The sequence below is a fragment of the Gobio gobio genome (assembly GCF_949357685.1).
Source record: "Gobio gobio genome assembly, chromosome: 10".
In the NCBI taxonomy this organism is placed as follows: domain Eukaryota; kingdom Metazoa; phylum Chordata; class Actinopteri; order Cypriniformes; family Gobionidae; genus Gobio; species Gobio gobio.
In genome coordinates, this window is record NC_137116.1 from 7,982,274 (window position 1) to 7,996,698 (window position 14,425).

The window sequence follows — 14,425 nt, forward strand, 5'->3', positions numbered from 1 at the left end:
CAGTCTGCTTCTGAGCGGCCGAGAACTGTTGGGCGAAGCTCTCGACCGCTCCGCCGAATAGCCCATCCTGTGATATGGGGGCGTCGAGGAAACGTGTTCGCTCGGCGTCGCGCATATCAGACAGGGTGAGCCATAAGTGTCTCTCCTGGACCACATTTGTGGACATCACCTGACCCAGGGAGCGCGCGGTCACCTTCGTCGCCCGGAGAGCGAGGTCGGTGGCGGCACGCAACTCATTGCTGAGCCCTGGATCAGCCCCTCTCTCGTGCATATCGCACAGCAACTTGGCTTGGTAAGCCTGAAGAGTTGCCATGGTATGCAAAGAAGCGGCGGCCTGCCCCGCAGCTCTATAGGACTTCGCCACCAGAGATGACGAAAACCTACAGGCCTTGGAGGGGTGCTTTGGGTCACCACGCCAGGACGAAGCGCTCTGTGGACACAGTTGCATCGCAACAGAACGTTCGACTGGGGGGACCCCAGTGTACCCATGAGCCGCGGCTCCATCGAGAGAGGTGAAGGCGGAAGAGGCCGCCAAACGTTCACGGGAAGACAACGGGGCCTTCCAGGAACGCGCGACCTCTTCATGCACCTCGGGGAAGAAAGGTATTGGAGGAGCGGCCGGACGGGTGTCCGAACGCGCCGCCCCCAAAAACCAATCATCCAACCGCGAACGCTCGGGCTGAGGCGGAGGGTTCCACTCCAGTCCAAGCGCTGCGGCGGCCCGAGAGAGCATGGCTGTCAACTCTGGGTCCGACTCGGGCAATGCTGGGACACCCGAAGGTGGCAGCACAGCCGAATCCTCATCCTCAGATGACTCCAGCCCACCTTGTGATGCGGCGATAGACATCACCTCCTCCTCCGCCGCGCCAAACGCCACAGTCGGGACAGCAGGAGCCGGCCCCGATGTAGACGCCTGAGCGCGGGCCGGGTCAAGTGCCTGAGAGGGGGGTGTGGGCCGAGGAACTAGCGTCGGAGCTTTATTCCACACCGTCACCCTCAGATCACCCTGGTCACCAGCCAAAGTGCCGCCTCCAGAGGAGACCGCAGATTGGGGGGGGACGGAGGGGACTCTCGTTCCGGCATCAGCACGGAATTCACGGAGTCTCGATCGTAGCACTGAGATGGCCAGGTTCCCGCAGAGAGAACATGAGTCATCCACGAGCGCTGCCTGAGCGTGCTGAAAGCCCAAACACGTCACACAGCGCTCGTGCCCGTCGAAAGAGAAAAGCGATCTACCGCACCCAGAAGTGCACGGACGAAACATCCTGAAAAGGACGCGTCACGTGCAAGCTCTTTTGTGAGAGGAAACTTCACAGTCGATGCCGAAGCGCCCAGGGAAACACACACCAGCTGGATGCAGACCACTGCACAGATCAGCAGGCAGGAAGTATGCGATCACTGGAACGCGCCGTCACACCAACACCGACTGGAAAGCTGCTCGTCTCGAAGAAGCTGACAGAGTCTCAGAAGGCTGTAGGAGTGAAGAGGTAGGTACTCTTGGCTCCGAAAGCAGAAACATAATGCGATATTGCCTCGTACTTCCTTATATACTCACGCAGTGAGGCGGAGCTACGTATGCAAATTCCGCATGCCCCATGGCATTGGCACGCCATTGGGCGTTTTCTCAAAACTCGAAGTTGATAGGCTTCTAAGCGAAACCCCCATTCGTTAGTCACTAACGTTACGTCGTAGTGACTGAACGAAAGGGAACCTTTTTTTTTAGAGTGTAGTGTATATAAGTTAAAGAATATAATTCTTGCTCTAGATATCAGCTATTAACACTAATCTACAGGTTTATCTTTTTCCTCTTGCAGTTGGCGGTGGAGAGAAAAGCAGAACTGGACACCTAGAAGTGGTCCCTTCACTGGATCTGTCTATAATCATACCCAAAAAGGAGGAGTAAAGAAGTGTTTCCTCTGATCTATAAAAAATGGTAGTGCTTAGTTTTAGGATCTGTAAGGGTCGCGTTGGGAAGCGAGGAGGCCATTTAGGATTCGTCCATTACCTCTCCATAATAGTCTTCTGTGGCTCCCTGCTTGCTTTACTCTTTACTGACGTCATTGAACTGTGGATGACCTCGCTGGGCATGAGCAGAGTGGAAGGGCTTCGTGGACCGGTCCTTCCTCACAGTTTACCTCCGACCCGTTCGGAAGAGTACCTGCTTATGCCCAGCATCCACGTCTGCCAGCGTGCCAAACCCTACCTCATCACTCTGGTGGCATCTGCCCCTCCCAACAGAAAGGCGCGCCAGGCCATTCGTGACACCTGGGGAGGGGAAGTACAAGTCAGGGGTCACCGAGTCATGACCCTCTTCATTGTCGGTCAGCCGTCTGACCCAGTCCTCGGCAAAGAATTGGTGGAGGAGTCAAAGGAGCGCGGGGACCTCGTACAGGGTCGCTTCGTTGACTCCTACGCCAACTTGACCCTTAAAACTCTGTCTATGCTGGGCTGGGCACGCCGTTTCTGCCCACAGGCTTGCTATCTGGCGAAGGTCGATGATGATGTACTGTTCAACCCTAGTGCACTTCTGCAGTATCTCAACCACAGCTTTAAAACGGCAGAAAGCGAACTCGTCGAGCTTTACCTGGGACGCGTCCACATGCAGGTCGCTCCGGACCGCAATCCTGCCAGCAGACACTTCACGTCAGAAACTGTGTACGCCGGCGTGGTCTTTCCTGATTACTGCAGCGGGACAGCATATGTGCTTTCTCGACCTGCTTTGCTGAAGCTGTCACTAGCAGCCGTCGCCATACGCTTAGACAGTCCATTGCCCCCAGAGGATGTGTTTGTGGGTATTTGTGCTCACACGGCAGGCATTGCACCGACCCATTCTCCACTCTTCTCCGGAGGACCAGCTGTACCTTATAGCCGTTGCTGCTACCAAACTATGGTGTCTGTCCACCACACTAACCCAGGAGACATGGTGCACTACTGGGCGGAAGTGCACTCCACTGCCCCGTGTTCGTGGTTGGGCACGCGCGCATCTCTTGGTGTCTGTAAAGTAAGAGCACTTCTCGGGACGCTTTTAGGCAGAGACTTCTGAAATGGCCAAAACCAAAGGGAAAAAAGGATACTATGCACTGCAACTTGATTTTTATTATACAATACTTGAATTTATGTTCACTGCTTCCCTTACCAAAAGAAATGGCCTAGTATGCTTCTTTTAAACTAAAAATAAGAACGTACAGTTTCAGTCTACTATTTATACTTCTTTTATGTAAAATTGCACTTCAGTATACTTGACTTATACTGACAGAAAATTCTAAGTATACTTGGCTTGTAGTGTTTACTCATTTGATTGAGTAGCCTATTAAATACTTTAGATTTACAAACTGTCTTATAAACTTGCATGTTCAAGTTAATATAGTATCAAGCAAGGCCTTGAACATTGGGGGGACCAAAGGTTTTTTTTTTTTTTTAAGGGGAATTTTATTTAATTAAATTAAATAATTAAAGGATTACAAGGGATTTAAGGGAATAATGAAGAAATATGAACTGTAAAATAAGTTCTAGGTCTAATTATTAGTGTTGTAGTCAAGACCAACTAATCCGAGACCATGTTGAGACCCAGACAAGACCAAGACTTTGAGGGGTTGAGACCAAGGATAGGACGCAATACGCAATGTGACGCCAGTTTCAGCCTGACGCAGTTATCATTTTCATGTTTAGCACGACGTTGTTTAAATAGCAAATACACTGATGACCCATATGTTTGCCCATGGGCGTGCTGGTCTGAAAACCGGTCTGGTTGTTGGCACGGTACTATTTTGAGGAACTGAAAACCACTGCGACAATGACAAACAAAAACCTGGTCTAAAGTCAATAGCGCAGTATTTTTTGTGTTATTTAAAGGGTGTGTTAGTAATATGAGCCTATAGGCCGTGCACAACGTGCGTACACTCTGCTTATTACACACAGGGACGCGCAGCAGCACACACACGTTTAAATATTAAAAATAAAAGAATTCCTCCCTGGAGAAGCCTTCAGTCTTTCCTCCCTGTAAATTAGGGATGCACCGAATCCAGATTTTTGGGGTTCGGCCGAATACCGAATCCACTGGTTAAGATTCTGCCGAATCCAAAACCGAATACCGAATCCTAATCCCATCCTCAGTCCATTATCACAGTAAACACATTAATGAAGTAAACAACGTCCACAGCAGTGTAGGGATGCTCATATTACAAAATATGCTATGCGGTATTAAAATACAGCAGTAGGCTAGTACAAGCTCTTGACTGGTGGAACGCAAATGAAGGCACTTCCCGAGGCTGTCCATTCTAGTGAGGCGTTATCTCTGTTTTCCCGGGACATCAGTGCCATCTGAAGCCTTGTTTAAGGCTTTTCGTTTTCGTAGTGTGGTTTAAAGTAAATATTGTCACGTATGTTCTTCTCGCCACTGTTTCCTGATGGTTTATGGAACAATTATCCCGAGTTGCCCTTTGTCGTTTCAAAGAACAGCACAATGGAGAGCGCAGAAGGCGCGCGCCACAGTCATTGGAGGCTCGCGCAGCGGAGACAGACGAAACTAAACAAGGCTTGAGAGGTTGTTTTCTGTCAACAGGCTGTGCTCCAGACTAACCCACATCACTTAGACATGTTACTTTAAAAAAATTAAAAACCATACAAGGTGAGGGTTGAGGTAGGCCTGCTATTTTTATTTGACAAAAAAAACTATTCCGATTCTTCAAAGATTCAAACGAATTCAGTGTATCCTAATTTGGTAATTATTTAAGTGAAAAAAATGTGTGTAGTGTAGTGTAGGCTTATTTATTTTATTATTTGTATTTATATTTTATCTGATCTGTATATGCTGATGTTTGCACGGTAAAATAAACCTGTGAAAAACGTGTCTTTTTAACAGGTCACAGACACTTGTCAATCGTATTTTTATTTAATGCCAATTCAATATTATAATCTTATCAGTTAACGTAGTCGGATAATTAGCAGCGGTTGACGTTGGGCATCCAAACCGAACCCCGTTAAAAAGCCCAATATTCGGCCAAATCCTGGATTCGGTGCATCCCTAATGTAAATAGTGAATCCGCCATGGTGCAAGCGCAACTGGCTTTTAAAGGGAATGGGAGATGAGACTCTGATTGGTTTATTGCACGTTACGCCCAAAACACACCCATGACTCATTAAGAGACTAGGTTCAACCCTTTTGGACTATGCGTCTGGCGCGCAGAACGTTTTTTCCGTCGTTAAACTAGCAAAAGTGGATTCAGACAGCGCACCTGCGCCATGAGCTTCAGACCACACACTCAGATCGGCAAAATAGGGTGCCAAGACGAGGCCAACACCAAGCCAGGGAGAGACCGAGACTGAGTACTAATTATAGCCTATTTGTGAAGTAATCCATTTAGACTCCATTCATCCATTTTATATTTTGTTTAAAAATATGCACACATTCATTCACTCTTGTTTGTATTTCTATGTCAAACATGTAAAAAAAAAAAAGTCTTGTTTCGTCACATTCAGTTATGAATTACATTTAAATGATTGGATATTTTCAATTAAAAAATGGTGAAATTAGTTGTTTGCATCATCACTGTATGTTACTGGGGGTCATTAAACATCCATCATAAACCAGTTGTCAAATATTAAATGTTTAGCTACTTATATCTTATCACGCACACACTCTTTCACTGGAAAACTAAAAGTGCTGCATTGGAATTCACACTCGTCTTCAGTGAACATTAAGCCACGCCTTCTTTGATCTGATCGGCCATTATTCTGACATTGACGAGCGCTCTTAGTACATTGTACATTTGTAAACTGTGCCATCCTCAACAAAATAGAGCGGTGCGTAATGAAGAGCAGAATTAAGAAATATCAAATATTTGGGTCGCCAATTTGCCAATTATTGTCCCCCTCAATGCCTATGGTGGTTATGGCCCTGGTATCAAGTCAGCTTTGGGTTGCAAAGTGCAAAAAAAGGAGAACTTACAAGTATACTTGCAGTATAAAACTACTAAACTAGTAGTTTATTGAGAGTATACTTCAAAGTGTACTTTCATAAACAAAATAATGTGCTTTAAGTATTTATATCAGTATAACGATAAGTTCACTTGTAGAATAGTTGCAGCACAAACAAAAAAACTATTCAACTGTCACACTTAAAGTATACTTAAAATGTATACTTTTATACACTAAAAAGTAGGCTAATTTAGTCCCAAGTAGTATTGAAATAGTACACTTACAAGTATACCACTAGTACTTTGATATTAGTACTTACTACATGAAGTATACTAAAAATATACTTGAACTTAACTTAAGTGTATATGATAAAATTAACTTGAAGTATACTTATTTTTTGTAAGGGTTACCCAGCATGTGCCTTTCCCGGTTACACTTCTACTATATAAAGAACAACACAGCTTAAGGAGAACAATATGTACAGTAGGAGCCAAAAATGAATTTCATTTCATATTAACTTAGAATACAGAAAGAATACAGTTAATTCTAGCAATTAAAAATACTTGTCTCATTTGTTAATGCATATACATTTTTACAGCTTTAATTTAACTTTGTTAATGTTAGTGAATAAAAATGCTACTTGATTCCCGTGTTTGAATTTTGACGTGATTTTAAAACATTCAAGATGCAAAAGAGAACTAAATTCAGTTCTCGCTCGCTGTTTTCTGTGAAGCCACCTCTCATATAGTGTGTGAATACTGAATTAAGTTCACTTTACTCACAAAATCAAGTCAAAATATCCTGGCACAGTATATTGGATCCGTACATTCAGTCTTAAAGTGACAGCAGCCTAATATTCCTGTCATTAACCTTATGAAAGACTGAAATCACTATATATATCTATATATTGTTTATAAAGTGAAGACTATGCAGGGTTATTTTACATTTGATTTCAATTTCTTTACCTGTAAAACTTAAACCATTGTTCAATGCATTAACTATTGTTGTTAACAGAGACAACTTTTTATTTTAATAATGTATTAGTAAAGGTTGAGGTTAACATGAGCTATCAATGCTGTAGAAGTATTGTTGATTGTTAACAAATGAAAGCACATTGTAAAGTCTTTCCAAAAATGCTCTACAAAATGTGACTATTGATTACGATTTGTATAATCAATGAATTAAAGTGATAGTTCACTCAAAAGTCATCTATTACTCACTCTCATGTTGTTTCAAACTCATAAGTCGGTCCCACTTTATATTAGGTGGTCTTAACTACTATGTACTTACATTTAAAAAAAAAAGTACAATGTACTTATTGTGTTCATATTGTATTGTAAAACACTTGCTGATATTGAGGTGGGATACGGGTAAAGTTAGGGACAGGTGTGGTGGTGTGGGTAGGTTTAAGGGTAGAGTTAGGTGTAAGGGAAGGGTCAACAGTGTAATTATAAATGTAATTATAGATGTAATTACATGCAGGTATTTTTTTTTATGTACTCATGTACACAATGAGTGCATTGTATCAAATTTTTAATTTAAATGTTAGTACATTAAGGCCACCTGATATAAAGTGTGTCCCATTAGTCTTCCGTTCATCTTTGGAACACAAATGAAAGTGTTTTTGATATTCTTTCATCATTTTTGTCCACCCACCTAAAGTCCTCACAACCAAATATTTCAAGTTTCAAAAAAGCACATAAAGGCCCTGTTTACACCTGGTATTAAGATTTGTTTTGGTCAAACGGATAACAAGTAGACAAGGGAAACCACACCGAACGCTGTGAGTGTGTGTTAGAAATCAGGAATGATGAGAGAGCATTGTGCTTGGGACTTTTTTATCTTCAAACCAAACTTGGGTCTTCAGACGACAAAGTTTAAAGGTATAGTTCACCCAAAAATGAAAATTCTGTAATCCTTTACTCACCCTCAAGTTGTTCCAAACCTGTATGATTTTCTTTGTTCTGCTGAACACAAAAATATATATATTTTGAAGAATGTTTGTAACAAAGCAGAGAGAGCAACCATTGACTACCAAAGTATTTTTCCCCTACTATGGTAGTCAATGGTTGCTCTATCTGCTTTGTTACAAACATTCTTCAATCTTCTTTTGTGTTCAGCAGAACAAAGAAACTAATACAGTTTTGGAACAACTTGAGGGTGAGTAAATGATGACAGAATCTTCATTTTTGGGTGAACTATCTCTTTAAGTCCCATCTGGCTAGTGCACTTCCCATAATGTTTATGCAGGCCAGAAGCGTAGAGTAGACAGTCTTTAGTGGCTGTTCGACACATTTGACCACATAAGCATCTACACTACTAAAGCAATTTTCGTATTCCTCTTCCTCTGGAAGTGGTCGAAAGTGGACAAGTTCAAAACGTTTTAGACCCCATTTTTCATCCGATCGACCAACGTTTTTAATATTGCTTACACATAATTTCTGAAACTATGGCCCTATTTCTCAAAACTTTATTCACAAACTCACAAAACATGCACACAAGATGCAAAACATCACACGTCTCTTGCAAAAGCAAACACTTTATTCTAAACTAGTTTAACTCTCCTAAAATTTGTTTGGCGTAGTAACTCTACACACAAACATTAAATGATTTGCCATATACACACCAAACTACACACAGATGTGACCGATGTAAAACTCTCTTGTGTCTTTTGCTTGTTCGGTGCAAAGGAGTTTGTCAAATGTACATGTATGTGCGCTAATACACTGTATATTCAGTATGTATGCACAATTGATGAACTTTACAGTTATTGAACTGAAGTGAATCACTGAACTGACTTGAGCTGTATAATGACTGGATTGTTAGAGCTGTTTTACGGCAGAATCTGAATTTGTTACTATTGTGAATCTGTATTGTGTTAAGTGTTACAGAAATAAAGGTAACTTGACTTGTATGTATATTCAGTTTATATTTACAAAATAAAAAAATTATTTGTTTCTAAAAAACATTGAGTTTTGATTTCTAAGTAGACAAATTAGGTACACTGTAAACGTCTCGGTTACGTATGTAACCCTCGTTCCCTGAAGGAGGGAACGGAGACGCCACGTCGGAGTACCGACGAATAGGAATCTCGCTCGCGAGAGCCAATCTACTTCGAGTGTAACTAAACGAGCCAATGCACATTGGCATGCAATGATTGCACCAGGTGCTCATGCCACGCCGTGCGGGTATAAATGAGACACAGGTGATTGCATCAAATCAGCCTTTTGCTGAGGAGCCGAGTAGGTAGACAGGCACCCCAGCAGGGTACAGAGGACAAAGCGACGGGACGTGGCGTCTCCGTTCCCTCCTTCAGGGAACGAGGGTTACATACGTAACCGAGACGTTCCCATTCAGTCGGTCACTCTCGACGCCACGTCGGAGTACCGACGAATAGGAATCCCTACCAAAGCGCCATGGCCTCTGCCCCCTTCCAGTGCCCTGTGTGAGCCACTTGAGCTCTCTTACCTGATGAGACGGGGCTCACACCGGGAAGTCCATCACTGCCGTTCCGCAAGACCCACTCAGTGATTTATTGGATAACACTGGGAAGCGTGCCCTAGTGAAGGGGACGCTGCGGAGCCCACATCGTACCCCGAAGGAGTTATGTGGAGTACAATGCTGAGCCGTAGCCCGCAACGGAGAGAGGGGGCTCAGTCCCATTGACGAGAAGGCTCTCCCAAGGGAAAGACATGGGCTTCCCGTAGGAGCGACTGTGGAAAGATATATGGGATCCCCGTAGGGTCACTCATATAACCCGAGCCCAATACCGGTTCTCAAGGATTCAGCGGCAAGGGGCCTGATGCCAGACGTTCCGCCACGTCCGGCACCGAGGGCGGTGGAGGACTCACAGAGTTTGCTTCTGGAGAATATAAGCGCCGTAGCGCAGCAAGCCGACAAGAGACGGGGCCTCTCAGTGCTTCTACCCGTTTGAGGTGAGAACACAGGAGGAGACCGGCTCTACATGTATGCTATAGAATCTAGCGAACGTGTTGGGTGTCGCCCAGCCCGCAGCTCTACAGATGTCTGACAGCGAGGCGCCACATGCCAGCGCCCAGGAGGATGCAACACTTCTAGTAGAGTGTGCTCGCACCCTGAGCGGACAGGGCACACCTTGTGCTTGGTAAGCCAAGGTGATGGCATCCACTATCCAGTGGGCCATCCTCTGCTTGGAGACAGCCTTTCCCTTCTGCTGGCCTCCGTGACAGACAAAGAGCTGATCTGAGGTTCTGAAGCTTTGAGTTCTATCCACGTAAACCCGCAGAGCGCGGACGGGACAGAGCAAAGCTAGGGCTGGGTCTGCCTCCTCTGGGGGCAGCACTTGCAGGTTCACCACCTGGTCCCTGAAGGGAGTGGTAGGAACCTTGGGCACATAGCCAGGCCGGGGTCTCAACACCACGTGGGTATCACCCGGCCCGAACTCTAGGCACGATTCGTCGACCCAAAATGCCTGCAGGTCCCCTACCCTCTTGATGGAGGTCAATGCAGCCAACAGCAAAGTTTTCATAGACAGAATCTTTAGCTCTGCTGACTGCAAAGGCTCAAATGGGGCATTCTTGAAGTGCTCTGAGCACCAGAGCAAGATCCCAAGAGTGTATGGAGGGAGGGCGAGGAGGATTTTACCGTCTCGCCCCCCTAAGGAACCTGACGACCGGGTCGTGCTTCCCTACCGTCTTACCTTCTACATGGTTGTGATAGGCAGATATTGCAGCAACATAAACCTTGAGGGTGGAGGGCGACAGCCTACGCTCCAACCCCTGTTGCAGGAAGGAAAGCGATCAGACGCGATCGAACATCTTCAGGGGTCTTCTCGGCGAGAAGAACACCACTCGACGAACAGGTCCCACTTCAAGACGTAAGCCTGTCTTGTAGACGGTGCTCGTGCCGAAGTGATGGTGTTAACTACCTCTTGGGGTAAGTCACCTAGAACCTCCGCGTCCCGTCCAGGGGCCAGACATGAAGCTTCCACAGGTCTGAACGCGGGTGCCAAAGGGTGCCCCGTCTCTGAGTCAGAAGGTCCTTCCTCAGAGGAATCGGCCAAGGAGGGGCTGTCGCGAGGAGCATAAGTTCTGGGAACCAGGTCCGGTTGGGCCAGTACAGCGCCACCAGCAGGACCTGCTCCTCGTCCTCCCTGACCTTGCACAGTGTCTGTGCAAGTAGGCTCACTGGGGAAAACGCATTTGCGCAGCCCCTGGGGCCAGCTGTGCGCAAGGGCATCCGTGCCGAGTGTATCCTCGGTCAGCGAATAGAACCACTGGCAATGGAACGTTTCTGGGGAGGAAAACAGGTCGACCTGTGCCACCCCGAACGGTCTCCAAATCAGCTGAACCACCTGGGGGGTGGAGTCGCCACTCGCCTAGGAGCGCAGCTCGTGAAAGCTCGTCGGCCACACGGTTGTGCACACCAGGGACATGAATGGCCCGAAGCGACCTCAGACACTTCTGACTCCAGAGGAGATGGCGGGCGAGTTGCGACATGCGACGGGAGCACAGACCACCTTGTCGGTTGATATACGCAACGGTCGCAGTGTTGTCCGTGCGGACCCGTACATCTTTGCCCCGCAACCGCGCTTTGAAGCGGCCCAGAGCAAGATGCACCGCTAGCAACTCGAGGCAATTGATATGCCAATGCAGGTGCGGGCCCGTCCAAACCCCTGACACTGCATGCCCGTTGTACGTGGCTCCACAGCCCATGGCAGAGGCATCCGTGAAAACCACAGCGTGCCTGGACACCTGTTCCGGGGGCACTCTGGCCCGAAGGAACGAGGGGTCTGACCATGGACTGAAAGACTGGCGGCAGGCCGGTGTGATGCTCACCCGGAGAGTGCCGCGTTGCCACGCCCATCTCGGGACTCGGCCGAGTAGCCAATGCTGAAGCGGTCTCATATGAAGCAGGCTGAGCGGTGTTACTGCCGCAGCGGCTGCCACAAGCCCCAGGAGCCTCTGAAATTGTTTCAGTGGAACCGCCATCCTGCCTTGAAACGTGTTCAGGCAGTTCAGCATCGACTGGACACGCTCCTCTGGGAGGCACGCTGTCCGTTCGACCGAATCCACACCGAGAAAAGAGATCCTCTGCACGGGGGCGAGTTTGCTCTTTTCCCAGATGACCCGAAGACCCAACTGGCTGAGGTGTCTGAGCACCAGGTCCCTGTGTTCGCACAACTGATCCCTGGCTTGACTGTGCTAGAATGAGCCAGTCGTCGAGATAGTTGAGGATGCGAACGCCCTGTTCTCTCAGGGGCACAAGGGCCCCCTCTGTGACTTTCGTGAAGACACGGGGGGACAGGGACAGCCCGAAGGGCAGGACTCTGTACTGATATGCTCGACCCTCGAACGCAAAGCGCAGAAACGGCCTGTGTCGAGAAAGAATCGAGACATGAAAGTACGCATCCTTCAGGTCGATCGCTGCAAACCAATCTTGGGGACGGATGCATTCGAAAATGCATTTCTGCGTGAGCATCTTGAACGGTAGCTTGTGGAGGCTCCGATTCAGGACTCGCAGGTCCAAGATTGGTCGTAACCCACCGGTTTTCTTGGGTACAATGAAGTACGGGCTGTAGAAGCCGGTCTTCATATCGGCTGGAGGGACCGGCTCTATCGCGTCCTTCGCCAGTAGGACAGCGATCTCCGCACGCAGGGCATGGGCATCTGCGGCATTCACCGAGGTGAAGCGGACGCCCTTGAACCTGGGGGGGGGCGCCGGGCGAACTGAATCGCATAGCCGAGCCTGATGGTCCGAATGAGCCAGCGAGACGGACTGGGGAGCTCTAGCCAGGCTCGCAGAGTCCGTGCAAGCGGGACAATAGGGACCACCGGCGTACCCACCGTGGGGCAGCGAGGTGGAATGCAGGTACCAGGCTGGGGCGGCTGTCTCGTGGAGGCGGCCCGCAGCGCGGTTGTGAGTGTGCGGTGCACACTTACCTGATTCCACGAGAGGGCAGAGGGTACGTGAGAAGGCTAGGTTGCGTCCTCGAACCGTCCACTACTGTCCACTGGCGAAGGAGAGGATGAGTGTGGTCCGGCGTTTGACCGTCCACAGCTCTCCGAACCCCCTTGGGACCCAGAGATGGGAGGAACTGCTCTTTTTTTTTTTTTTTTTTATTTGGGTACCACTGGTTGTGACACCAGCGGCAGAACTTTTGGCAGATTTTGACTCAAGATTTTTACCCGGCCCTCCTCCGGGGAAGAGCAGCCCCGCCCATCTCCCGGTCACCCGTTTCAGAGGTGATGTTTCACCGACCGCTTAAACAGCAGCAGAGACAGGTAGCGTCATCCCCTGCAGGACACAGTAGAGCAGGCTGTGCCAAGTGTGTTTTTTTTTTGTTTTTTTTTGCAGGGGACGACGCCTTTGGCGACGAGCAGACTGAGGTGCGGCCCACGAGGCACTCTGATGGTACGTCGGGGGAGGCTCTTGATTGCCTCAGCCTGCTACCGACTGCGAAGAACTGCTGGGCCCAGTTCTCAACAGTGTCGCCCAAGGCCACCTTGTGAGATGGGAGCATCGAGAAAGCGTACTTTGACGACCACTCACATCTCAGCAAGGCAAGCCAGGAGGTTTTTCTGGACCACTGAGGTGGACATTGTCTGGCCGAGGGCCTGCGCCATGACTTTGATCACGGTTAGTCAACATGCACAGCTCAACCTCAACTCAGAACTACCCTGTGCAGGCAGGGGTGGTCTGCGCACAGCCACCCCACCGTTGAGGGTAGTGAGAGAGGAAAAACTTATGCAGTTTTGGCCCTTTTGGCTTTCCATATCCAAAGAAGTGCCACACTGCCAAGTTTTCCATGCACATCCAGGAGTGATCCCGGGAAGCATGGCTGTTAACTCTGAATCCGATTCAGCGAAGCACACACCATTACAGTGGGCTCAGCATCATCCTCATTCCCAGAGCACAACAGCCCTCTCTCCGATGCAGCGATTGACATCTGATCCTCAGCTGGAGCACTGAATGAAATGCTAGGTTCCCCCATAAGAAGGACCAGCAATTCCACCCAGAGCTGCACAGCTTGCAGTGCGCTAGAGGGGGAGGGGCCCTAGGGGGTTGGTTCCCCGAAGGAGAAGCCCTCCTCTCCTCAGGTCACCCCAGCTATTTCACTGAAATAGACCTCTCCTGTTGCCAGGGAGGGCGCTACAACGAGAAATAGGCAAGGGGACAGCGCACCTAGAGCGCAGAGCGAGCGCTGGGTTGCCGTGACAACCAGCGCTACAGCCTAGCACTCAACGGCACACGGCACGCAGAGAAACGAGAGGTCCGTTCGGGTTTCCCCGACGGCAACTCTCACTGATCTCCGCGGTCTCCCAGAGTGTCGAGCAGACCCGCGGCTGTGCTTTTACACACGAGCGGCGGCTGGCCAACAACAAAGGGGACTCAAGCTTCCCGGAGAAAGATGAGTCGTGACCGGCGTGCCGACGTGGTCATGTTCTCATTAGAAAACATGACCACCCACGAACACAGTCTCAGCATGCGCCCAGACATGTGAAACAGTGTTCGTGGCCGTCAGTGAGGA

The 14,425-nt window shown here is 48.3% G+C and overlaps 1 protein-coding gene across 2 annotated transcripts in view; it reads left to right on the forward strand.

Annotated features, from left to right (window-relative positions):
* b3galt4 (UDP-Gal:betaGlcNAc beta 1,3-galactosyltransferase, polypeptide 4) overlaps positions 1 to 8,870 on the forward strand; it is a 62,567-nt gene extending 53,697 nt beyond the window's left edge. Inside the window, exon 2 of one of the 2 annotated variants that reach the window (XM_079827183.1) lies at positions 1,815 to 8,870. In XM_079827183.1, the coding sequence (XP_079683309.1) occupies positions 1,931 to 3,043 (1,113 nt within the window). In that variant the 5' untranslated portion in view covers positions 1,815 to 1,930 and the 3' untranslated portion in view covers positions 3,044 to 8,870. The remainder of the gene's footprint in view (positions 1 to 1,814) is intronic. The other variant, XM_079827184.1, reaches the window with a different exon arrangement.
* The last annotated feature ends 5,555 nt before the right edge of the window (positions 8,871 to 14,425 follow it).